At 45.0% G+C, this 26837-nt stretch overlaps 2 protein-coding genes across 5 annotated transcripts; both read left to right on the forward strand.

Annotated features, from left to right (window-relative positions):
- The first annotated feature begins 95 nt into the window (after window positions 1–95).
- Window positions 96–26731, forward strand: LOC133424460 (zinc finger-containing ubiquitin peptidase 1-like). 4 transcript variants are annotated; one of them, XM_061715103.1, is made up of 13 exons: window positions 96–226; window positions 4925–5557; window positions 6879–6980; window positions 8474–8656; window positions 8808–8867; window positions 10042–10152; window positions 13041–13207; window positions 13822–13990; window positions 15594–15782; window positions 17764–17929; window positions 18788–18948; window positions 22798–23021; window positions 26566–26731. In XM_061715103.1, exons 2-13 carry the CDS (start codon window positions 4933–4935, stop codon window positions 26611–26613), a joined length of 2205 nt encoding a protein of 734 aa, XP_061571087.1. In that variant the 5' UTR covers window positions 96–226; window positions 4925–4932; the 3' UTR covers window positions 26614–26731. The 4 variants fall into 4 exon arrangements, with proteins under 4 accessions (XP_061571087.1, XP_061571078.1, XP_061571092.1 ...); XM_061715094.1 differs by lacking the exon at window positions 96–226 and adding an exon at window positions 249–405; XM_061715108.1 differs by lacking the exons at window positions 96–226; window positions 8474–8656 and adding an exon at window positions 250–405.
- LOC133424487 (nuclear apoptosis-inducing factor 1-like) lies at window positions 23062–26540 on the forward strand. Its single transcript, XM_061715137.1, has 2 exons — window positions 23062–24070; window positions 24181–26540. The coding sequence occupies exons 1-2, from the start codon at window positions 23665–23667 to the stop codon at window positions 24405–24407; spliced, it is 633 nt and encodes a 210-aa protein (XP_061571121.1). The 5' UTR covers window positions 23062–23664; the 3' UTR covers window positions 24408–26540.
- Window positions 26732–26837: the final 106 nt, after the last annotated feature.

The raw sequence follows: 26837 nt of genomic DNA on the forward strand, positions 1-26837 counted from the left end.
TGGTTTCTGTGTTCAGTACATGGTTCAGTATCAGGGATCACGTGGTTGTTTGATCACGTGGTTGTTTGCCTTCTCGTCAGGTATGAGAGCCTCTTTTTTTTAAGAGATGTTCTTTTACTTTAAAGGTTCAGGACGGAAGTGACATCGTCTGTTTGAATGTTTGGGAGCAGTGAGCTGTTTCGTTTCTGCTGAAAGGAAAGCGGATTGAGCTGTTGACTGGAGAGTTGTGAGTACATTTGAACACCTGTTTTACCTGAATGTGTTGGAGGGGAGCCGGCACGTCACGTGACCCCCGGCGATCACGTCAACAGACAAAAACAGATAACAGACCATGGATGTATTATATAACAGACACGGAGGAAACGGTCTCATATGTTGTGTTTATTTGACTTCTTCATAGCACAGGTAAAAACGCTTACGTAGCTATTGTTAAATTCTGTCTCTTTCATTACTCAGTGACTACATAATTTCTTATTTCAACCTAAGTGGGTTATAGTTTATTATAGCTTCAGGACACGGGTCAATAACATTACAGCTCAACCAGCCCCCGGGTCTGGCAGTCAGAAGGCGCGCCGATTTTTTCCAGTGGCCAACCGCGGTACTGCAACCAAAAATCCCATGCGGCCCAGAAAGCTTTTTTCCCATAGACCGCAATAGTAAAAGAGAAGCCTCTAAAACTGTTCACAGGACACCTCCAGCTGTAATCCCCGGCAATTACTAATCTTTGTATTCTATATTTTTAAGTCATGGACTTTATATCCGTCAAAAATGTTTTATAACGGCCAGAAAAGTAAAAGAAAAGTCTCTTTCTGGGCGTGACGTCACGGCTGACGTCACAGCCGTGTCCGTGCATTCCACGGATGTTTTATATTAATATATATTATATAATTATATTATATTAATACATTAATAATATATGTAATGCTATACATGTAATAATATACATTAATTAATATATTATATTAATACATATCATATTAATATTCGCGGCATTGCCCCGGGGCATGATGGGAGGCCCCAGAGCATCATGGGAGGTGACTCAACTGCGCATGCTCTATGGGCCGCTGTATGCGGAAGTAAACCCGGAAGTCAGAGATTTTTTCGGCGGATGCGCTGGCTGAGCAGAATGCATTGAAATGAATGGGCGGCCATTTTTGACGTCCGATCCAGTTATTATTATAGATCCATCATGGATGTATTATAGAAACTGGATCGGAGACTAAAAATGGCCGCCCATTCATTTCAATGCATTCTGCTCAGCCAGCGCATAAGCCGAAAAAATCTCTGACTTCCGGGTTTACTTCCGCATACAGCGGCCCATAGAGCATGCGCAGTTGAGTCACCTCCCATGATGCTCTGGGGCCTCCCATCATGCCCCGGGGGAATGCCGCGAATATTAATATAATATGTATTAATATAATACATAAATTAATGTATATTATTACATGTATAGCATTACATATATTATTAATGTATTAATATAATATAATTACATAATATATATTAATATAAACATCCGTGGAATGCACGGACACGGCTGTGACGTCATCCGTGACGTCACGCCCAGAAAGAGACTTTTCTTTGACTTTTCTGGCCGTTATAAAACATTTTTGACGGATATAAAGTCCATGACTTAAAAATATAGAATACAAAGATTAGTAATTGCCGGTGATTACAGCTGGAGGTGTCCTGTGAACAGTTTTAGAGGCTTATCTTTTACTATTGCGGTCTATGGGAAAAAAGCTTTCTGGGCCGCATGGGATTTTCTGTTGCAGTACCGCGGCTGGCCACTGGAAAAAATCGGCGCGCCTTCTGACTGCCAGACCCGGGGGCTGAGATCCATGAGCTCAACCTGTTCATGCGGGGTGCATCACTCAAATCCGTCCGTGTTACAACACTTTTGTAGCAGCTCTCCTGCAACGTAAAACAATAGTTCCTAGTGAACATACAGGACTGTCTCAGAAAATTAGAATATTGTGATTTTCTGTAATGCAATTACAAAAACAAAAATGTCATACATTCTGGATTCATTACAAATCAACTGAAATATTGCAAGCCTTTTATTATTTTAATATTGCTGATCATGGCTTACAGCTTAAGAAAACTCAAATATCCTATCTCAAAAAATTAGACTATTCTGGGAATCTTAATCTTAAACTGTAAACCATAATCAGCAATATTAAAATAAGAAAAGGCTTGCAATATTTCAGTTGATTTGTAATGAATCCAGAATGTATGACAGTTTTGTTTTTTTAATTGCATTACAGAAAATAAAGAACTTTATCACAATATTCTAATTTTCTGAGACAGTCCTGTATGTAAACAATAGCTCTTATGTTACAGCCATGGCATGTCATGTTCTTTTTTTAATTGAAAATGTATCATTTACATACCATAAGGCATAGAAACCATGACAATGAACTTAATTACACAAGCCCGTAGAAGATAACAAACAAAATATTGAAAATTATAATCAACATAAGTAATAAATAAGTTAATAAATAAAATAAATCCAGACATATAATAAATGAATAATAAGAAATAATATCACATTAGGTGTCCTCAAATATTTTCAGTTCTTCATATGCTCTGAGGAAGGACAATGCCATTTTTGACCCTCATTATTTTCAAAGCATTGAGATGATTGTCCACAAGGTCTTTTTTAAACACAGAGAAGATGTGTGGATGAAGAATTTCGCAAGAATTGGATTGTTCAACATTCAGGTCACACTTATTATCCTTCATGTTAATACCAAACACTATGTTCTCTCTTGTGAGAGGGTTGGATTTTTGTTGACAGCCAGTCTTGCAGATCCTCCCAGAATATTACAGTTTACAGACAATCAAAAAACAGGTGATCAGTAGTTTCCACTTCAGAATCACAGAAGCTGCAGTTGTTGTGGTCAATACCAAATCTCTTCCTCAGCAGTTCATTGGATGGATCAATATTGTTTAGAATTTTGAAATGGACTTATTTTGTCTTGGGGCTTACTGGATAATTTTTTGTTCTCCATTTCTTAATGTCTGACTCAGAAAATAGTTGATTAATGGAATTTCTATTTGATCGCAATGGGAATAGTATGTCATTTAAGTGACCACATATCAACTTGTTTGAGTTTCCTTCAGACAGAAAATCATGATCATTAAAGTGAAGTACAGGTAAGTGTATCACACATGACTGAGTATCTATATTTTGGACTAACATTTTAACAGGGGCAGGGATTGCTTTAATTACCTTATTAAATTGAGCATGTGTGCAGATTATATCATATTTCAAGTAGGGCTGGGCGGTTTTGGACAAAAATAAAATCCCAATTTCTTTCTCTGAAAACCCGATTTTCGATTTCGATTTCGATTTTTTTGGTAAAACTACAAAAGACAATGGAATAAATTGTTTCAAATATGTTATCTTTATTTTTAAATAAAAATAAGAAAACAAATTTCCCTATTGGGAATGAAGTGCAATTGAAAGATACTGTAAATCCTCCTTGAGTTTAGTAAAGTGACAACATTTACAATTTTCTTGACCAAACAAAGATGACTAGACGAGCTCTGTCTGTAATGCAGCCAGCTGCAAAAAAGGAAAATCGATTTTCCGATTTTCCTTTTTTAACATCGATTTTGATTAATAAATCCGATTTAGATTTAAAATCGATTAATCGCACAGCCCTAATTTCAAGCCAAAATCTTCATAGGAAGGCCAATTTCCTTGATCATTCATAAGATGGGTAACTGACCAGACATTTTTATCCATTGGGGCGGCAGTAGCTCAGGTGGTAGAGCGGGTCGTCCAATGATCGGAAGGTTGGCGGTTCGAATCCTGCTCCGTCCCAGTTGCTGTCGTAGTGTCCTTGGGCAAGACACCTTACCCACCTTGCCCCGTGTGAATGTGCTTGAATGTGTATTACTGTTTGGTGGTCGGAGGGGCCGTTTGGTCAATATGGCAGCCACGCTTCCATCAGTCTGTCCCAGGGCAGCTGTGGCTACAAACGTAGCTACCACCACCAGAGAGAATGTGTATGAATGAATAATGATCTCTGTAAAGCGCTCTGGGTGCCTTGAAGGGCGCTATATAAATCCAAGTCATTGTTATTATTGTTATCCAATGCTCCAAGTAGAGAGATTTTCCATTACACCAGGGGTGTCCAAAGTCGGTCCTCGAGGGCTTCCTGAATAAATCCCTGCCTTAGAGTGCTGGTTCCTTCCCCTAGTTGGATTGGACTCGATTAATTTTGTTTTTTTCCTGCATGTTTTAGATGTCTCCTTGCCTTAACACACCTTATTCAAATTAACAGCCGTCACTAGCTTGCCATCAAGGTCTGGACAACTCTGTTGATGACACAGCTACTTTTATCACGGTGTGCTGAAGCAGGGAAACATCTAAAACCTGCAGGACACCGGCCCTCGAGGACCGACTTTGGACACCCCTGCATTACACAATCACACCACGTTATGGTGGAAGCACCAGGCCTCTTTCACTGGCTGAGCTGAGCTGTTGAGAGAGGGAGTGTAGCTCAGGATGAAGAAGTTAAGGTAGAGGGAGTGTAGCTCTGGGAGTGTAGCTCTGGATGAAGCAGTGAAGGTAGGCAGGAGCCGTTTGGGTAAGTGTTTGGTATCCAGAAGCAGAGCTTTGAACTTGATGCTGCAACTGGAAGCCAGTGCAGAGAGATTAGCAGCGAAGTGACGTTGAGCTCTCTTGGGTTGGTTGAAGACCAGACGTGCTGCTGCATTCTGTAGACATTTTGTAGATGTCTGTAGATGTTGCTGGCTAAGGGTTATCGTACATTTATCGTTATCAAGGTAAAACTGCCTAATTTATAGTGATATTGATTTGAGGTCATATCGCCCAGCCCTGTCCTCAGGTGTACAAACCAGTTGTGACATGCTTCCTGTCATGCGTTGATATTTATTTCCCTGTCTGTAGGCTGCAACATGCTCACCTGTGAGATCTGCGGGGAAGAGGTGCTGCTGGAGCAGGACATGAAGACGCACCTTCTCCTCAGTCATATGGAGGGCGACCATCACTGTCCACTCTGCTCTCTGTCTGGTGTGTCCTACAACCAACTCTGCTTCCACATCACATCTGCACATCCTGAAGACCCATTCACATGCACTCAGGCTTCAAACACTGGTGAACCTGGAGGCACCACCAGGGTAACTGGAGGCACCGTCAGGGGAGCTGGAGGCACCAACGGGGGAGCTGGAGGCACCGTCAGGGTAACTGGAGGCACCGTCAGGGGAGCTGGAGGCACCAACGGGGGAGCTGGAGGCACCACCGGAGGAACCGGAGGCACCAACGGGGGAGCTGGAGGCACCACCTGGGGAACCGGAGGCAACATGGGTGGCATCAGTCGTGGAGCTGGAGAAGCAGTGCTCTTTGATGCCTCGATGGTCAGAACAGACTTGGTACCAAGCAGACAGAGAAGCTCAGCAGGGGTCAGCTGTTCATCACAGGAAGAGACTCCACTCATTCCTGCTGCCATGACAACACAAGATTCAAAAGGCAAATCTAAGCATGTGAAGGCCCAACCACTGCTGCCGTCCTCTTCAAAGAGAGGTAATTCTGCACTTTACACCTGTCTCTAATCAGACCACACAGGATGGTCACCGCGGTCCAAACAAATTAACATTTAATGAACTTTAATAAATTACCCCACACTGATAAAATGTGATTAACTACTCTGAGTTTCTTTTGATTTCGACTTGTACATCAGAAAAGTCTGACCATAGAGCCTTGAAGGACCTTTAACTCTCTTTCCCTCCTAATGAACATGCCCATTACATTAGCCGACCCTGACTGTGTTGGTGTGCCTTTTATTTAGCGCTAATTAAATGAATAAAGTGCCACTTAACCTTCCATTCACAATAAAATAATCCTTTACTGACAGAGTCTGAGGTTGAATGTTGTTCACAAATCCAGGGCATAACGTCCATTTATAGTTTTTGAGAGAATCCCTGGAGAGATAGAGACTCTGGGTTCAGAGTGTGACTGTGGACCAATGGACTAGATAGAGACTAGGACAGTTTCAGAGTGACTGTGGACCAATGGACTAGATAGAGACTAGGACAGTTTCAGAGTGACTGTGGACCAATGGACTAGATAGAGACTAGGACAGTTTCAGAGTGGCTGTGGACCAATGGACTAGATAGAGACTAGGACAGTTTCAGAGTGACTGTGGACCAATGGACTAGACAGACACTAGGACAGTTTCAGAGTGACCGTGGACCAATGGACTACATAGAGACTAGGACAGTTTCAGAGTGACTGTGGACCAATGGACTACATAGAGACTAGGACAGTTTCAGAGTGACTGGACCAATGGACTACATAGAGACTAGGACAGTTTCAGAGTGACTGTGGACCAATGGACTAGATAGACACTAGGACAGTTTCAGAGTGACTGTGGACCAATGGACTAGATAGAGACTAGGACAGTTTCAGAGTGACTGTGGACCAATGGACTACATAGAGACTAGGACAGTTTCAGAGTGACTGTGGACCAATGGACTACATAGAGACTAGGACAGTTTCAGAGTGACCGTGGACCAATGGACTAGATAGACACTAGGACAGTTTCAGAGTGACTGTGGACCAATGGACTAGATAGACACTAGGACAGTTTCAGAGTGACTGTGGACCAATGGACTAGATAGAGACTAGGACAGTTTCAGAGTGACTGTGGACCAATGGACCTTTGGTCTTGATAGTAGGAGGATTTTGACATCAAGAGACCAAAACAAACATGAGACAAAGCCCTTGTAAAGTCACCTGCTGGTTTTCTGAAGAATGATTTGGAAGGCTTGGACAGCATGTTGGAAGAAACCGGTCTGCAGCCTGACAGTATATTTGTTTAGTCTTCTTTTCATTTGTATTCCAGAGAAGGTTTTCTCCTGCCCCATGTGTTCTCTGGTGTGCAGCAGTTCCTTCATCCTGCAGGAACACGTGGAGCTGCATCTGCAGGAGCAACACTCAGATGAAGGTAACTGCTTTGCCTCGTACACCTGCATCTTTATGTCCATGAACAAAACACTGCCTCGTCTGCTGTCATTTCTAAGCAGATAAAATGAGCGGTTGCTACATTTTTCAAGTTTCAAGTTTTATTGTCCTAATGTGTGGTAGGGGGCAGAAGGCGGAGTGCCGGTAGTACAGGGAGGGAGTTGAGTCTCCTGAAGGCTGAATAATGGTTCTGCGTTAAACCTACGCCGTAGGATACGCGGCTACGCAGGAGTCTCTCCGTAGGCTATGGCGTAGCCTGACCTGCAGACCCAACGCAGACCGAGAGGGCTGTGATTGGTTCGCTTGGTAGCAACGCATTTCTGGTTCCGGTTCGTGAAGCAGTCGTGAACTTTCAGCGCTATTATCTTCTTGTGTGTGATGCAGTGTGTGATTTTTTTTTTTTTTTTTTTTTTTTTCGGGTTGTTTTGGTTTTTTTGCACGATAGTTGTCCTCATCTCTTTGATTCACTGTGACCGGAAAAGCCGGAAGCTAAACAAAGTATCAATTAGTGCTCTGGGGGGGTATTGCACCGCGGTGAAATGGAGTGATGGAGAAGTCTGGAGGTTACCGACGGCGTCACGGCAACGGCGTAGGCTCTGCCTTGGTTTAACACAGAACCATAAATCAGGCTTTACTTGCACTGAGTGGCAAAAACAGCTGCAATTAGTGGAGAAGACGGGATAACAGCCGATTATCAGCTTAAATTAAAGGCAGCTGGACATGACAGTGACCCGTACAGTTACCAAGAACCAGTGGTCCATGGATATTAATATTTGGCCACCAATCCAGTTTCCTCATATTTAAATGTATAATTTCTACGCCGGGGAAATACACAAAGCAAAGCTTGAAGGCTTACAAAAGTCTTGACGCTTGGTCTGACTTCAAGGCAGGATTTGTTGTAGAAATTAAAGTGATGAGGACACCGAACTTTATGATTTGACCGTTTAACGTTAGCTACCCAAAAATCCAACATTACCTGATACAAAATGGGAAACCACAAATCCACGTTTCGGTGTCTGTAATCCAGTTGTTTCTGTGAATTGCAGAGATCCATTTGTCTCTCTTAAGATTATTTTTCGTCACTCTGTAAAACGATAACTCCGATTTCTTGCTAAATCTATGATTACAGTCGATCGCACAACAGCTCTTTCCCATTTTAGATGTTTTCCAGTTGCTCAAACTGAAAGTTTACGCTGACACTCAGTCTTTCTGACACTCAGTCTTTCTGACACTCAGTCTTTCTGTCACTCAGTCTTTCTGTCACTCAGTCTTTCTGACACTCAGTCTTTCTGTCACTCAGTCTTTCTGACACTCAGTCTTTCTGACACTCAGTCTTTCTGTCACTCAGTCTTTCTGACACTCAGTCTTTCTGACACTCAGTCTTTCTGACACTCAGTCTTTCTGTCACTCAGTCTTTCTGTCACTCAGTCTTTCTGACACTCAGTCTTTCTGACACTCAGTCTTTCTGACACTCAGTGGGCGAAACCCGCTGTGACGTCATGCGCATTCCCTCTATCCCACATCAACATCATCACCGGAAGCTAAACAAAGTATCAACTAGCGCTCTGGGGGGGTATTGCACCGCGGAGAAATGGAGTGACGGAGAAGTCCGAAGGGTTCAGGACGGCGTCACGGCGACAGCGTACAACTGGAGAGGCTGTGAGATGGGTGGGGGGGTCACACCTTCACCTGCAGCTACTTTACTTTGTGCAATTTATAAAATTCCAACTTTCAGACCTGGAAGACAGGGTGACTTTAGTCTGTTTTTCTGTTACTTGACTGCACGTTGACGGACGGTTGCCTCTTCCAGGCTGGACTCCGGACTCCTGCTCCGCCCCTGTGACATCACACCCAGCCAGATCCCCCTCAGGTGCGTTTCTGCCATCCTGGGTCACATGACTATCAACACCTCAGCGTTCAGATGGGTTCTAACCGCCAGGTGGCTATCTGAGTTAGACTCGGTCAAGTGAGCTAATAAAAATGACGGATGGCCCAAGTTCAGTGACTTTAATCTTGATCTCTGAAATTTTAAGGAGTGAAACGGAACACCATGAAAATTTCAACAGAACCAGAACGGTTTAGACTAAATACCAGGACTGGGGATCCATTCAAATGTCAAGAATCGATTTGATTCCGATTCTTAAGGTTCAGAATCGATTATCAAGATTTGATCCGATTCGATTTCGATATTGATTTAGGTTAGTGTTATTAAAACTGTTTTTTTGAGCTGTTTCATGAATTATATGACTGTAGTTCTGCAACATATTAATACTAGTATTATATTGAGATTGAACAGCAAGTATTGCAGCTAATGATGCTGTAAGGACCAATCAGCTCCCAGAATGCTGATAGAACTGCTTTCAGAAACATCGTGGGTCAGAATTAGCAAACGGAGACGGATGAAATCGGTTTTATTTTTTCCTACATTCCGTTTTTATTTTTTCCATTTTCAGTCTTTTTTGGTTTTTAATTTTTGAGAATTAGATTTTTAGCATTTTATGCAAATGTAACCCCAAGACAGTATAAGTAATGAAATATAGACATTTATGCAATTATAACTGAAAACTTTAATTCATTTCATACCTTTAAACATATTTAAAGGCAAAAACATGGCACAAGTTATTCTCCTGTCCAAAAGTTGTAATGTATTGGTGAAAAAAAATCTTTAGACATACGAATCGATTTTTAGGAATTAATAAGAGGATCGATTTAGAATCAGAAAATCATTTTTTTTTCAATACAGGCCTACTAAATACTAGACGGTTTTCGTAACATTGCTTTGCATCAGTGTGGGACGGCTGAACTAAAATGCTGTGACAACTGAACTAAGTGTACTCAGTGACCTGAAAATAACATTTCCACCACACACGACACAGTACAGGAGCTAATCTCCTCAGTTCTCAGCAGCAGGGCTTTTCACTGTTGGCTACATTATCCTGGAACACTTTCAGCTACGCAATGGTCATATTAAAATCATTTTAGACCTCAGTCCACATCCCGACCTTTGCACACTCCGACCAACAGAGCGGTGCTTGTGTTTGCAGGAGGGCGGAGGTTGGAGTGCCCCCTGTGCTCCGCCGTATTCAGCCACAGCTTCTCTCTGCAGGAACATGTGGAGCTGCATCTGGACCCGGGCTCAGGTGGGAACGGTACAGGTGAGAACCGGGACGTCGAACCACTTACACCAGGGGGGGAGGGCCAGAATCTTACCAGACAGTCCCCTAACATTAGTATTTGATGTTTATTGTTTATATATATATATATATATATTTATTTTTTTTAAGATTTTTTTGGGCTCTAGTGGCCCTTTATTCAAGCTGCAGATATGAAAGGGGTAGAGAGAGATCGGGGATGACACGCAGCAAAGGTGCGCAGGCCGGGATTTGAACCTGCGACCGCTGCAGGAGGACTGTAGCCTCAGTATATGAGCCGCTGCTTAACCCACTGCGCCACCGAGCGGCCCTATTGTTTATATTTTTTTCCATTTCATTACAAAACTGAAGGCATTTTTAGCCTTTATGAGTCAGTTTCATGTTTTATGAGTCAGGGCCATGCAAGAGAAAAAACATTTGAGAGTGAAAGATTTTTTTTTTATTGTGCACTTTGAGAAAAAAGTCGAAACGTCGAGATTAATGTTGAAATACAATTTCGAGAAAAAAGTTGAAATTTTGTGAATAAAGTCGAAATTTCGCCTTTTTTTCTCAACATTTCAACTTTATTCACGAAATTTTCTCTGATTCAAGATATCTGTAATTACATTTTGACTAGGCAGAATGGAAGTTAAAGATATGTCCAATTTGAGATATCTCTAATTAAAATTCATTTCAAGCTATCTATAACTTGATTACAGATATCTACAATTAAATTATATCTATCCGTCATTCCAGTTCAAGATATCTACAACTTCATTCTGACTAGTCAAAACTTAATTCAAGATATCTAAAAAGGATGATGTAGATATCTTGAATTGGGGGGAATTAAATATATCTTGAACTGGAATTATGACTAGTCAGAATTAAATTGTAGATATCTGAAACTGGAATTACAGCTAGTCGTAATTCAGTTGCAGATATCCGTAATTCACATTGCAGATATCTGCAACTGAATTGTAGATATCTGTAATTAGAAACCCCGTACACATGACTGGCAAAAGTGACGTCATTTGTCCTAGGCAGAATGACGTTGTGGATATCTGAAATGACAATTGTGGACAGAAAGAATGTAATTGTAGATATCTGAAATGCTCTTTTTGGGAAGAATTGAATTGTGGATATCTTCAAGAGACACTGCAAAAACTCAAAATCTTACCAAGAATATTTGTCTTATTTCTAGTTTAAATGTCTCATTTTTAGTCAAAAAATCTCATTACACTTAAAGCGACACTACGTAACTTTTCCACCTTAATATCATATTTCCAGAGTCATTGTGATGGTACATCAATTTCCAACAGGTTTAATGACACCTCTGTCATGGTCTGAGGGGTCTGTATCGCCTTCACTGGCACTATGTAACTTTGAGGAGCATGGTAGGAACCCTGCCACACTAAAAAACTACAAATCGTTACGACTTTGACTGCTTTACGGCATACGTCACTTCCCCCTCCTTCCCGATTCGCAGTCGAGACGAAAATGGGCGGGGCTTGGAGCTCAGAGCTCCGCAGAAGCTGTTGCTGTGTTATGGCTGCAGCAGCTCCACACAACAGACGTGGGGAAAAGATCCTAATGGTTTAACTTTTCACCGGTTTCCTGCTCGGAGGCAGAACCACGCAGGCCAAGTATCTGATATAACAGAGTGAAAGAGCCGTCGGCTCGCTTTGGATCGCGGCTGTAACGACCAAACACCGGCTTCCACACAGTAAAGCCTGAATTATGGTTCTGCGTTAAATCGACGCAGACCTACGGCGTAGGGTACGTGGCGACGCGCAACATACGGTGCGTGTCGCCGCGTACCCTACGCCGTAGGCTCTGCGTCGATTTAACGCAGAACCATAAATCAGCCTTAAACCACAAACACTCACACAGACCGGGTCGGATCAAAACACAGGTTTTATTCTCCACTTCTCCAGCTAAACGCAGTTGCTGGCCAGCTGTCTGCGGTGCAATTAACCCCAATCTTCAGATAAAACTAGTTTGTTGAGGAAAAAATATTAACTCTTATTTGTAGCTGCAGAGGAAAAAAATTATCTCACGAGGAAAACAAAAATAATCACGCCTCGGAGCTTCTTCAGCATAATATAGCAATCAAAAAAAAGAAAAGAAAAGTAAGAGTAATACAAAACATGTACTGTATGTTGTACTATTATACAAATTTATTGAAACACATGGCTCTTCAGTAGGGATTAATTATTATTATAATTAATAATAATTAATAATCATTATTTTCTCCATATACCGCTCCCTGGCTTCCTTGTTTAAGGTATCCCGGTAAATTCCAGTTCCTTTCCAGCAGTTTAACATCCTTTTTTTCAGTTCACTTGGTGAAACAGAAAAGTGTCCCGTCTCCTCTCATCAAAACAAATGCAGCGACGGGACAGGAGTTTTCCTGCAGTACGCGCTGGTGCTCATGGGAAACGTAGTGTTCTTTCTGGTAAAGCACTACCGCTTTTGTCCAAAAGATGCCGCCAAACTCAGAAAAGCTGAAAGTTACGTTGTGCTGCTTTAAAACAAGAGTCACCACCAGAAAAATAACTTATTTGACAATTTTCACCTGTTTCAAGTACATTTTCACTTGAAATAAGTAGAAAAATCTGCCAGTGGAACAAGATTTATCTTCTTATTAGCAAAAAAAATCTTGTTCCACTGGCAGATTTTTCTACTTATTTTAAGTGAAAATTTACTTGAAACAGGTGAAAATTGTTGTTTTTTCCAGTGATGATTCTTGTTTTAAGTGTAATGAGATTTTTTTTTTTTTTTACTAAAAATGAGACATTTTAACTAGAAATATTCTTGGTAAGATTTTGAGTTTTTGCAGTGCATATCGAGTCTAGCTGTTAAATATTAAAAGGGCTTGCCATAGCTCCCCCCTCAGCGTGTTGTTGTTGCAGGGAGCCTGGACGGGGACCTGCAGCTGGCCACGCGGCTGCAGCAGCAGGAGGAGAGCAGGAGGCAGGAGCAGGCCCGGCAGGAGGAGGAGCAGAGCAGGAGTCTGGCCACCCAGCTGCAGCAGCAGGAGGAGGCCCGGCAGGAGAGGGAGGACTTCCACAAGCTGCAGGTCTGCTCTCACAACATTCAGCAATTCATTCACACGTTATGTTCATGACTTTAAAGGGGACCTATTATGAAAAAAAGTCTGTACAGCCGCCCGGATGAGCCGTCCAGTCTGATGTGGATCTACGAGCCAATAAGATTCTGCTCTTACGTAACCAAAATGCGATTTACATAGGCTGGCCTCCGATGTGTGAAACCACGCCCACAACTAACTCCGCCGGCCGGAGCTTCCGCCATTTTTCCGTAGCGGTGTATCGCGTCATTCAGGCAGCCAATCAGCACAGAGCCTCATTATCATAGCCCCGCCCACTCAGAATCCTGCATAGATAATGAGGTTAGAGAATGGGAAGATAAAGACATGGCTCAGAGGCTGAATTTCTAATTTATTTAGCAAAAACAATCAAAACTTTTTTCTCCAAGTGCATAATGAAAAAAAAATCTTCCACCTCTTTTCTGATTTGAAGTTGCAGTTTAGGTTTGTTTTCTTGTTTTTTTTCCGAGTCCAACTCTGTTTCTCGGTGTGATACGTGGGGGTGTGATACGTGGGGGTGTGATACGTGGGGGTGTGATACGGTGTGATAGGTGGCCTGAGTGTCCTGCCTGTGGTTGGTTGTGCAGAGGCAGTTTGGGCTGGACGGGTCGGGGGGCTACCGGCAGCAGATGGAGAGGACCATGGAGAGGGCGGTGGCCCGGGGCGTGCTGCCCCCGGCACACTTCCACCTCCACAAGGCCAATATGATGGAGTCTCTGGCCTCGGGGGTGGATGACGGAGCGACTAGAACTCAGGGTAAGATGGTCCGGTGGTGGGGGGGGGTCGTAGGATACCACAGTTCAAAAATGTCATATTCTACATTTTAGGCCATTAAGCCAGGTCTTCAACCGGGGACTGCGGAGATACTGCAGGGTGTCCTCCAACTTAAAAAGAAATAAAGGCAAAGGCAAAGGAAATTTTAACTATAATAATTAGTGAGAGTTAAAAAAAATAATAATAATAATGTATAGGCTATATATATTTATACCACAGTCTGTGTGAACACTCGATTCTGATTGGCTGGCAGGTGTAGGTTATAAGTGATAACCTAGAAAACAGGTTCAGTCAAATTGCCTGATATCTTTAATATCATTACTGGATCAACTGCCAGGTGGTAACCACGACAACGGAGATTCATAGAAGAGCCGGCTACCGCAGGACGGAGACATGAGTGATTTTGTAATTTATTTTAATTTATTTGGTGAATTTAACTATTTTGATGACTGGGATGCAGAAGAGGAGAGAAAAGAAAATAGACGAGCGGAGCTGAGAGGAATATCTCCCGTTACCAAGGAAACTGAGTTATTATGGCTTGTTAAAAAACTTTGTAACTTACCAGGTTCCAACGGCTGCAGACGAGAGATTAAGGCTGCTTTCACACCTGTGGTCCGTTTGTTTTGTTCCGATTCAGGGGCTAAATCGATACAGTTGTTTCGTTTCTCGTTCGTTGGATTTATGTTCACAAGGCAAACGTCTGTAGCGGTTCAGAGCTGATAACAAATGCCATGAACCAACTGTTCTCTCATTGGTCATATGAACACGGAGTTTCCTCTTCTATGTAAGCATTATTGCACTCATTTGTGAATAAAATACAACCTGCAGCTTAGTCAACCTGCAGCTGAGTTCAACACTGATCACATGATCTCCAACAGAGATCTCCAGCATCAACACTCTACTCTCCTGTACTCTCCTATAGTCCTCTGTATTTCTCTATATTTTTTATTACTCCGTGCTCCCCTGTGCTTTTTTGTTCTCCTACATAGCCCTCCGTCCTCCTCCTCCTCTTCACAGCACAGATGATTGGGAACATGTTTTCATCACCTTCATCACACACTTATGGCTCTTTTCCACTAGTACCTACTTGGCTCGACTCAAATCGGCCTGCTTTCTTTTCCATAACAATTCAGCACCTGGAGCAGAAGTAGGAGGTTGGTGAAGCTGCTGTGACGTATTTGATTGTGTGATCTAAACGAAGAAGACAACAACACTAAAGATGTAGAACCTGGAGGAGATGATAGATTTGCTGCTGGGTCTGTGGCTTGTGTTTGATATCAAGTTAAAAAATGAGAGTGAGAGAAGATTCAAGCGGCAATGCTCTTTTTTTTTTTTTGTTTGTTCGTCTCGGCGCTGCTGAAAAGTCCGCTGGAGCCGTGAGCAGCTATGAAGAGACAGAGATCCTGGTAGATCTGGTCGTTCCTTATCACCGTCTAGATCCCTTTTTAATTCTCTCCTCAGCACCAGGTTTATGAACATCTGCACCTCAGAGTTGGATCATGAAACAGACTTTTGCTGCCGTTGCTGGTTGAATAAAATGAACAAGAATCCGTCAGAGTCTCTTTCTCTGCTACACTGTGTGCAGGTGTGATCCCAGCGTTACGGGAGTACTACCAGAGCCAGGCCCTGGACTGCGTGCACGTGTGGCTGGCTGCAGACACGGACCACTACAGCTCCTCTGGGGGAGACAAAGGCTGGGGGTGTGGATACAGAAACTTCCAGATGCTGCTGTCTTCCCTCAGCAATGTAGACCCCTACTCCACACACCTGCAAGGTACTGTCACCTGTAAACTGTCACCTTTACACTCTAACCTGTACAACACCCCCGCCGGCACATACCCGAGCTCAGCCAGTGTCAGCCGTCCTTCTGCAACAAATGCTTCCAACAAATGACAAAAAGTCACAAACAGCCTGTGATCTCTCATGGTGGATTCACACTGAAAGTGTCCAAAATGGCCTGTGGAGGCTCGGGACGCCTGCATCGCTGCTGGCTAAAGTCTATATCTATATATAGCTGCACATCTACAGTTTCCTATTTCACCATAGATAGCACTTTGGGAAGCCTTCTTTATATTTCAGTGTTATTTCTGCGTAGATAAGAGTGAGTTTGATGCTCCTTAACCAGGTTGGTCCTGGATCAACATCAACCATCATCGTTGTTCCCGGTGAAGCTGCAGTCTGTCTGAGTGAACACTGACACACCGGGTCCCAGCGGATTTAGTCATGATGTTTAAACTGTGTTTTGTGATTAATAAGCACGGTTTTTTTTGTTTCAATATTTTTATTAGGGGGTAAGACACAGTAGAACAGGAATAAAAAAAAAAACGATATACATATTATATTTTTATTATTTATTTATTATATTATATTTTTTAACAGAACATTAGACAATTCAACGAAAATAATGATAAAAAAAACCCTGAAAATGATTTTAAGTAATATTTAAGTTTGAAAGCTACACAGTATAAATTAAAAAATGGATGAATAAAAAGAAAAACAGAAAAAAACAAAAATCAAAGGAAAAGTAAATAAATAGATAAAAAGGAGGAAGAAAGAGAGAGAAAAGAGAGTGGAAGAATATAAGAAAGGAAGCACATTTTTTAAAATTATTTTGCATTGGAACGATGTAACAAATAAAATGGTTGGGACCATACAGCTCCTCAACCATCAGTTACGTGTTTCACATGAGCAGTTCAGGTAAAAACGGCAGTCAAATCAGCAAAAATGTCAGTTTGCTGGATGAATTATATTAATTCCTGATAAAATAAGTGTGTTAGTGCACAGCTCTGCTCATGTGTGCATGTGAATGAGTGTACGTTTGTGAACATGAAAGTACAATCTGCATTGGGAGTTCTCGCTTCAGGAATCCCGGTCTGTGATTGGACGCTGCCTCGGCGTCAATGCTGCTCATTTGTATAAAGTTGAGATTTTTCAACTTCAAATTGACGCTCTGGACGCCTCCAACACCTCCGTGGCCTCAGACGCCTCTCGCAGCGCTTTCATAGACAATGAATGGCAACCGGACGCCTGTGGCGCTTTCAGTGTGAATCCAGGGCCAGTGTTGCTGACAGTGACTGTGTTTCCATGCATCAATAACTCTTTTAAAACCCGAATATTGGCAATAACCCAAATTTGCACAGCCATGTAAACACCAATAACCCCTTTGAATAACCAGAATTTGCTCATATTCGGTTTTTAAAAACCTGAATATGACCCCTGGGTTACTCCTTTTAAAACCTGAATATTGGGTCATGTAAACACCAAACAGAATATCCCCATCAAACGGAACAGGAATTTGTTTTCTGCACATGCTCTGTTCACAAGGAATCCTGGTCTTTTGAGTCCAGGAAGTTCTTATAAACACGGAGAAACCAAGACCAGGAGGAGACTAATCACTTCATAAATGTAATGAAGGATATGAACATTTCTGCATTTGTAGACGGTACAAAGTACCGGGATAGAAGATTTACAAGAAGGTGAGAGAAAAGTTGCGTGAAGCAGCATTTGTTTTGAATTTGGATACAGGAAGAAGAAGCAGAAATGACGGGAATTGCCTCATGACGTTCTCTGTGCGTCGCTGGTTTGATCCAGATATCCCGAATGATTAATTACCATGTAAACGGAATATTCTGAATGTTTCAGTAACAGGAATATTAGCAATAACCCCAATTTCGACTGCATGTAAACGTAGTCAATGACAGCAGGGTGACACCAATTATGTCATCCTAACATTATCCTGACATGTTCTTGTGCAGGTAGGGCGGTGCCCTGCATCCCTCAGCTGCAGACCATGATAGAGGAGGCCTGGAAGGAGGGGCTGGATCCACAAGGCGCCTCCCACTTCAACCAGCAGCTGCAGGGGACGCGGGCGTGGATCGGAGCCACGGAGATCTACGTCCTCCTCACCTCCCTGGGAATCAGGTGAGCTGCACTTCCTCTCAGGTGACACGAAGAAGTCGGGCTCAACGGGGCTGGATCTGAAAATGATTTTCACACACTTGTACAACATCTCACAGCTTATTTATTCCATCAACATTTCCTCCCCAGTTTATCCCTGTTGTAGTCGAAACCGAACAGGAAGTCGGCCATTTTGAATTAATCGTGTAATTTTGGTGCAATTTATGCCATTCCTTCGGCCGTTTCTTCGCTCGAACCGTAAGGGGCACCCAGGTGTGTTATACATCAAAATGTGCGTCTCTATCCTGCGACGGCGCGCATTACTTTTCTCAGTCAAAAGTGTTACCGTGGCGACGCTAGACGCCAAAAAGTGCGCCCACCCTTCATCTGATTGGTCTGTATTTGATAGTTCCAACTTTTGAATGGTTTGACGTAAAGATTTGTGGGTGGTGTCATCTGACTCGGTTTTGAGTCCTTGAACATAATTGGTGCAAATTAGCCCCTCCCCTTCATCTGATTGGTGGATATCTGATAGATCCTATTTTCTGCCATAACTTTTGAATGGTTTGATATAGAGAGTCGTGGGTGGTTTCATCCACTAAATGTCCAGTCCTGAAGAATCTACATACAAGTCATATAAGCTTCCACTGCAGCCTGAACGTGCAAAGGGTGGAGGACCGTTCATCGCTGCTTGCAGCTTTAATTTATAGTTGTTTTGTGTGTGACTGGACCCCTATTCATAAGCTACAGTAGCTTCTGGGGAGTCCCATTTTACAAACTTACCTCAATTGATTGTTATATGTATTTGTGTGTTTAAATAATTTATGAATAAACTCTGTGAACTATCTGAACTTTATAAACATGACACGTGTGTTTTCCCAGTGCTCGCATCATGGACTTCCACAAGCCGACCGGACCTGCTGGTACCCACCCCCTGCTCTTTGACTGGGTCAGGGAATATTTCAGTCAGTCCAACAGGAGCAGTAGACTCCCCCCCCGCTTCATCCAGACCCGTCTGCCCCCCCTCTACCTCCAGCACCAAGGTACGGGGCCTCACTTCTGTCTAAAACGCTCAGAAAGGTTTCACATCAGGAATGTGTCACATGTGGACACCTCATTGGCTGCTGGCAGCTGCTACTGCTCATTCCTGGGCTCCTGCTTACTGGGTTCAAGTCTTCAATTCATAAACGTTTGTAAATACACTAACCAGCCACTATATTCGGTATACCGGGTATACCGGTATCTGTCTGCCCCGTCCCTAGAACAGCCCTCTGCCCAGTCCCACAAATATGGCGGAGCTGTTTTGGGCTGTATACTCAAGTAATAACATTTTTAATTGGATTCTGAGTTTTACGGGACTTATGGAGCGACGCTAACACTGGGGAGACGTGGTCTCTCTTGCTGATTCCTGTCAGCACTCGTGCTGCTGCATTCTGGATCAGCTGAAGGATATTCAGCAAATTACTTGGACATCCTGCTAATAACACATTACAGTAATCTAGTGTAGAAGATACAAAAAGCTTTGGTGAACTAAATTCCTACATTCTATCTGCCTCAGACTAAAGATGAACTCAAGCTTTGTCTCAAACTGCGGCTTTTCAAAGGAACTTGGATACAGACACCCTGGAGCTTTTAGGTAACCCTAACCCGAGCAAGACAGAGAAATCCCATAAGCATGTGTCCTTGCATACACCAAACTGGTTCAACAGAAACAAAGTTGATAAATCAAAAGAAAAATGAAAGCAAGAATGATGCTGTCAGCTTTCTACAGATTTATGTCAATTTAAACAGTATTTTCTTATTATGCTAATGTTTTAAGAGGCAATTGAATGCCTTCCTTTACTGTTTTAATTAGTTTTTAGCTGTCTCTAAAGAGAATATATCTTGTTTTTTTTAACACACTACATCTGTTACAGTTCAAAAGCTGGAGGGAGGAGGTTTAATAGCGACCTGTAGGGTACGCCACCCGTAGTAGGGTTCGTCACCCGTAGTAGGGTTCGTCACCCGTAGTAGGGTTCGTCACCCGTAGTAGGGTTCGTCACCCGTAGTAGGGTACGTCACCCGTAGTAGGGTTCGTCACCCGTAGTAGGGTTCGTCACCCGTAGTAGGGTTCGTCACCCGTAGTAGGGTTCGTCACCCGTAGTAGGGTTCGTCACCCGTAGTAGGGTTCGTCACCCGTAGTAGGGTACGTCACCCGTAGTAGGGCTCGTCACCCGTAGTAGGGTACGTCACCCGTAGTAGGGTTCGTCACCCGTAGTAGGGTTCGTCACCCGTAGTAGGGTTCGTCACCCGTAGTAGGGTTCGTCACCCGTAGTAGGGTACGTCACCCGTAGTAGGGTACGTCACCCGTAGTAGGGTACGTCACCCGTAGTAGGGTACGTCACCCGTAGTAGGGTTCGTCACCCGTAGTAGCGTACGTCACCCGTAGTAGGGTACGTCACCCGTAGTAGGGTACGCCACCCGTAGTAGGGTACGTCACCCGTAGTAGGGTACGCCACCCGTAGTAGGGTACGTCACCCGTAGTAGGGTTCGTCACCCGTAGTAGGGCACGTCACCCGTAGTAGGGTTCCTCACCCGTAGTAGGGCACGTCACCCGTAGTAGGGCTCGTCACCCGTAGTAGGGTTCGTCACCCGTAGTAGGGTTCGTCACCCGTAGTAGGGCACGTCACCCGTAGTAGGGCACGTCACCCGTAGTAGGGCACGTCACCCGTAGTAGGGTACGTCACCCGTAGTAGGGTACGTCACCCGTAGTAGGGTTCGTCACCCGTAGTAGCGTACGTCACCCGTAGTAGGGTATGTCACCCGTAGTAGGGTACGCCACCCGTAGTAGGGTACGTCACCCGTAGTAGGGTACGTCACCCGTAGTAGGGTACGTCACCCGTAGTAGGGTACGTCACCCGTAGTAGCGTACGCCACCCGTAGTAGGGTTCGTCACCCGTAGTAGGGTTCGTCACCCGTAGTAGGGTTCGTCACCCGTAGTAGGGTTCGTCACCCGTAGTAGGGTTCGTCACCCGTAGTAGGGTACGTCACCCGTAGTAGGGTTCGTCACCCGTAGTAGGGTTCGTCACCCGTAGTAGGGTTCGTCACCCGTAGTAGGGTTCGTCACCCGTAGTAGCGTACGTCACCCGTAGTAGCGTACGCCACCGTAGTAGGGTTCGTCACCCGTAGTAGGGTTCGTCACCCGTAGTAGCGTACGCCACCCGTAGTAGGGTTCGTCACCCGTAGTAGGGTACGTCACCCGTAGTAGGGTTCGTCACCCGTAGTAGCGTACGCCACCCGTAGTAGGGTTCGTCACCCGTAGTAGGGTACGTCACCCGTAGTAGGGTTCGTCACCCGTAGTAGGGTTCGTCACCCGTAGTAGGGTTCGTCACCCGTAGTAGGGTTCGTCACCCGTAGTAGGGTTCGTCACCCGTAGTAGGGCTCGTCACCCGTAGTAGGGCTCGTCACCCGTAGTAGGGCTCGTCACCCGTAGTAGGGCTCGTCACCCGTAGTAGGGTTCGTCACCCGTAGTAGGGCTCGTCACCCGTAGTAGGGCTCGTCACCCGTAGTAGGGCTCGTCACCCGTAGTAGGGCTCGTCACCCGTAGTAGGGTTCGTCACCCGTAGTAGGATTCGTCACCCGTAGTAGGGTTCGTCACCCGTAGTAGGGTTCGTCACCCGTAGTAGGGCTCGTCACCCGTAGTAGGGTTCGTCACCCGTAGTAGGGTTCGTCACCCGTAGTAGGGCTCGTCACCCGTAGTAGGGTTCGTCACCCGTAGTAGGGTTCGCCACCCGTAGTAGGGTTCGCCACCCGTAGTAGCGTACGCCACCCGTAGTAGGGTTCGTCACCCGTAGTAGGGCTCGTCACCCGTAGTAGGGCTCGTCACCCGTAGTAGGGCTCGTCACCCGTAGTAGGGTTCGCCACCCGTAGTAGGGTTCGCCACCCGTAGTAGCGTACGCCACCCGTAGTAGGGTTCGTCACCCGTAGTAGGGCTCGTCACCCGTAGTAGGGCTCGTCACCCGTAGTAGGGCTCGTCACCCGTAGTAGGGTTCGTCACCCGTAGTAGGGCTCGTCACCCGTAGTAGGGCTCGTCACCCGTAGTAGGGCTCGTCACCCGTAGTAGGGCTCGTCACCCGTAGTAGGGTTCGTCACCCGTAGTAGGATTCGTCACCCGTAGTAGGGTTCGTCACCCGTAGTAGGGTTCGTCACCCGTAGTAGGGCTCGTCACCCGTAGTAGGGTTCGTCACCCGTAGTAGGGTTCGTCACCCGTAGTAGGGCTCGTCACCCGTAGTAGGGTTCGTCACCCGTAGTAGGGTTCGCCACCCGTAGTAGGGTTCGCCACCCGTAGTAGCGTACGCCACCCGTAGTAGGGTTCGTCACCCGTAGTAGGGTTCGTCACCCGTCGTTGGTCCGTCACCCGTTGTTGGTCCGTCACCCATATTAGGATACTTCACCCGTATATATGTGGGTTATATACGGGTGTGGGTTTTTGTTTGTCATGTCTATTGTCTCCTGTTCTTCCACAGAAGCAAAATCTGTTGCATTAATATTTTTTTTGATGTGTTCACTATTTACAGTACCAAATACAGTACTATACTATTGTATATAACATCACTTTTGGGCCAGATGTCTCTGTAGCTCTCCTGTCATCTTTCCCAGCAGAAGGGTGTAATAAGTGAACATAGTGCGCAGGATTAGACGAGCTGGTCCTCTCATCATTACCGTGAAATACCAGCTCTTGTTGGCAAGGAAGCAAGTTTCATTCATTCTTTTTCTGTCTTTGTGGTGAGGCTTGAGAACATACCATCTCTCTCTGGTCCCCTTTCTCTCTTCCTCTTTCTCCATCTCTTCCCTCTGTCTTTCTCTGTGCATCCGTGTCTCTAACGGACCGTCTCCGTCCTCCCGTCTCCCAGGTCACAGCCGCTCCGTGGTGGGGTTGGAGCAGAGGAAGAACGGTGTCCTGTGTCTGCTGCTGTTTGATCCGGGGTGTCCTCCGTCACACAGCAGCAAGCTGCTGAGCAGCAGCACGGTGGGCGGAGCCCTGCGGCGCCTGCGGATCTTCCCCCGGAGTCTGAAGCACCAACAGTACCAGCTGGTGGCGGTAGAGAGCACAGTGCTGTCTGCAGAGGAGAAGCAGGTGGGGAGTAGGGGCTTCAGCTGCATGGGGAGGTGGTCATTGGACTCTGTGACTACGTTTACATGCAAAATTTGGGTTATTGCTAATATTCCGGTTACTGAAACATTGGGAATATTCCGTTTACATGGTAATTTATCATTCAGGATATCTGGATCAAACCAGCGATGCACGGAGAACGTCATGACGCAATTCCCGTTATTTCCACTTCTTCTTCCTGTATCCAAATTCAAAACAAATGCTGCTTCACGCAACTTTGCTCTCACCTTCTTGTAAATCTTATATCCCGGTACTTTCTACCGTCTACAAATGCAGAAATGTTCATATCCTTCATTACATTTATGAAGTGATTAGTCTCCTCCTGGTCTTGGTTTCTCCGTGTTTAGAAGAACTTCCTGGACTCAAAAGACCAGGGGCCTCATGTACTAAGAGTGCGTGGATTTCAACGTGAATCCGTGCGTGGAATTAACAAGACCGCAAAAATTCATATGTACAAAGCTGTGCGTACGCCCAAATCCACGCAGTTTTCTCTGTACATCACAATCAGCGTGGAATTGAGCGCACATGCGGGAGCGCAAAACTCCGCCCTGACGCATGATCATGAGTATAAAACAGCAAGTGCAAATCGGCCAAATAAACTTTAGAAATGGCAAAAGCAACCAAAAAGAGAAGATTCACAGAGTGTGAGCTGGAAACGCTTTTAACAGAGGTGGAGGCCAGGAAGACCGTCCTTTTTGGCTCCCTGTCCTCTGGGATAAATACAAAGAAGACAAAAGGCGAGTGGGATCTTGTGGCTGTGTCCGTAAACGCTGTGGGGTCGGAGCACCGCAGCCCACAGGAATTAAAAAAGAAGTGGTCGGACATAAAGATGGAGGTAAAGAGGAGAGCGGCTGCACACCGGCGAAGTGCGGCCATGACGGGTGGTGGAGCAGGAACGGAGGCGCTCACCCCTTTTGAGGAGCGCGTGTGCGCAATCGTGGGTGAGACCGTCCTCACAGGATTCCTATCTGTCCCTGAGGGCGACTCCGTCTCATTTGAGCAGCTAAATGAAGGTAAATTAACTCCAAGTGTACCATAACCCACAGTGAAGTAAACTTATTTATGCTTGCATTGAAATAATAGACTCGAGTGACTGAAGTGATATTGTTACAATTTTATTCAGATGATGCCGAACCGGGAACCTCGGGGGTCACAGCATCCTCCCTCCCATCTGAGGAACCCCGCGCCACCGGTGCCTCCAGTCCTGAGGTCCGTCCGACCGGCCTCATGCTGACGCAGGCGGTCCTGGATATTCACGACAGGATCAGTCGGGGAATTGACCAACTAAATGCAACCATGTCACGCATTGCTGACTCACTGGAGCAGATCACTACTAAAATAATACAATAATAAAACGTTAAAAAATGAACCTTGACTGAGTTTCCCATCTATAGTGTGTCAATGACACGTTGTCGGGCCCGAATGGCAGCTGCATGGGGTTGCACAAGGGGGGGGGCTGGCTCTGGGTCGTCTGCTGGCTCCTCCACCTCTGCCAGTGGGACGCCATGGCGGTGCGCCAGATTGTGCAAGGTGGCACAAGCAATAATGATGCGGCCCACCTTGTCGGGGCGGTACAGCAGCATCCCCCCGCTCCTGTCCAGGCAGCGCCACCGACATTTCAGCTGCCCGATCGCTCGCTCTACAACAGCTCTAGTGATGGTATGAGCGTGGTTGTAAGCGAGTTCTCGGGCAGTCTGGGGGTTGGTGAGGGGGGTCATCAACCACCCCTTCAGTGGATAGCCGCTGTCACCTGATGGGTTGTCAATAGACACATTAATGAATAGAATAGACTTCATTGATCTCCCAGAGGAGAAATTCAGTCCTGCAGCAGCCGAAACGCACACACACGCTCAACGGTCTATACAACTAAATTAAAAAATGGAAATAACCAATAAATAACTGAAGAACTGTGAAGTGGCTTTATTTTCGACATTGTAAGCGATCACTCACCAAGGAGCCATCCATCCTGCACCCTGCCAGCTTGGAGCCTCATCCCCACCAGGCTGTTGGTGAGGATGAAGGAGTCGTGGGTCGAGCCAGGCCACCTTGCCACAACATTTGTGAAGCATCTGTGCGTCACATATGATCTGCACGTTGATGGAATGAAAGTTTTTGCGATTGACATACGCAAATTCATCCACCGATGGCGCCTTTATTGCAATGTGTGTGCAGTCAATCACACCGATTACATTAGGGAAACTGGCAATTGCTGCAAATTGCGTTTTAATATTTGCAAGGTCAGCTGCACCATACGGGAATCTGATGTACCTGCCGAACTTGCGGATGATCCCGTCCCATACAGCTGGCATTGCACGGCTCAGTGCGGACTGGCTTATTCCTGACCGGTCTGCCAACTCGCGCTGGTAGGACCCGGTAGCCAGGAAACCAAGTGTGGTCAGCACTTGCAGGGGGACAGGTAGTGCGTGGCTCCTCCTTGTTCCCTCTCCAAACTTGGACCCAACTCAGCACAGAGTTCCAAGAGGATTGCTCTTGGAAATCTGAAACGGCTGACCAGCCAGTCATCATCGTGGGCCAGTAAATCAGTGTGGTCCCTGAAGATGCGCTCCCTCCTGATTCTCCCATTATTGCAGTCGTCTACCACGAGCAGCAATGCCATTGTGATTTGCACAGGTTACGTTGTCCTGCGCCGACCTTTATATGTTCAGACCATGTGGTTAATTGTGTAATTGGTGCAGTTCCACCCGTGTGTCACTTATTTGATGATTGGGGACTGTCGTGTCCTTCATGTGGTCGTGAACTTATTGTTGACGTCACGTTTCCTCATATCCTGCACTTCACTGCATCACCAGTGAGTGTCGCCAACGGACAGAACCTCAGAAAAGTGCGTGTAACAGCCTTGATGTGTGAGTGCCGGACCGCAGCTTTCTACGTTCACGTCATTCTTTGTACATCCGACCGTGAGCGTTGAAAGTGGCGAACGCACGTTTTTTGTGCGCCGCACTCTTAGTACATAAGGCCCCAGGATTCCTTGTGAACAGAGCATGTGCAGAAAACAAATTCCAGTTCCGTTTGATGGGGAAATTCTGTTTGGTGTTTACATGACCCAATATTCAGAACCTTCCCAACCCCCAGACCTGTAGAGGAATTGGATAAAGCCGAACAAACGTGTTTTCCATGTAAACCTTAATTCGGAATTATTTAATTCAGAATAATTAATTCGGAATTAAAAAACATCATGTAACCGTGGCCAGTGTGGAAGTTAGGTGGTCGGTGGTTGGTGAAGCTGAGCGGCTTAATTTTCATCTGTTTCGTTGGATCATATTTGGTTAATGATTGAGTCACTGGTCAATACTGCTCCCATGACTTCCCGTTGCTCCATTTCATCCGTGATATTAAGCATTGAGGCTCTTTACCCAAAGATGGACGAAATCAACGCAGGATATGGACACAAAGCTCCGCCCGTCTCTGTTTCAAATAGAGAGTATAAATGTAAATGTACCGCAGCTCTAGCTGCACCTTATTGACGATGTTTTACTGTGTTTGACAGACGAGGATCCTGCAGTCCAGGCTGCTGTCTGCTGAGAAGATCCCATGAACCTCCTCCCTGTCCTGCTGGCAGGTGCCTCTTATCTTTTAGATGTTTTAAAAACTAATTCTCACTCAATTTTTAAATAAACACTGTTTTTCTACAAACCTGGGAGTATATTGGATGTTTTCAGTGACGTAATGAAAACCACAGGATCATGGTTGGTTGGACGTATTGATGGATGATGTTTGGAGGGATGGATGTATCTTTGGAGCCTTAAAACTTTTATTGAC

Source organism: Cololabis saira, chromosome 3, assembly GCF_033807715.1.
Source record: "Cololabis saira isolate AMF1-May2022 chromosome 3, fColSai1.1, whole genome shotgun sequence".
NCBI classification, from domain to species: domain Eukaryota; kingdom Metazoa; phylum Chordata; class Actinopteri; order Beloniformes; family Belonidae; genus Cololabis; species Cololabis saira.

Excerpts from the sequence above, each read along its gene's own strand:
- LOC133424487 (XM_061715137.1), top strand. The coding sequence starts at position 23,665 with ATGGCAAAAGCAACCAAAAAGAGAAGATTCACAGAGTGTGAGCTGGAA. Across the intron at positions 24,071-24,180 it reads ATTTGAGCAGCTAAATGAAG|ATGATGCCGAACCGGGAACC; the intron begins GTAAATTAACTC and ends AATTTTATTCAG.
- LOC133424460 (XM_061715103.1), top strand. The coding sequence starts at position 4,933 with ATGCTCACCTGTGAGATCTGCGGGGAAGAGGTGCTGCTGGAGCAGGAC. Across the intron at positions 6,981-8,473 it reads GGAGCAACACTCAGATGAAG|TGGGCGAAACCCGCTGTGAC; the intron begins GTAACTGCTTTG and ends TCTGACACTCAG. Across the intron at positions 18,949-22,797 it reads CCTCTACCTCCAGCACCAAG|GTCACAGCCGCTCCGTGGTG; the intron begins GTACGGGGCCTC and ends CCCGTCTCCCAG.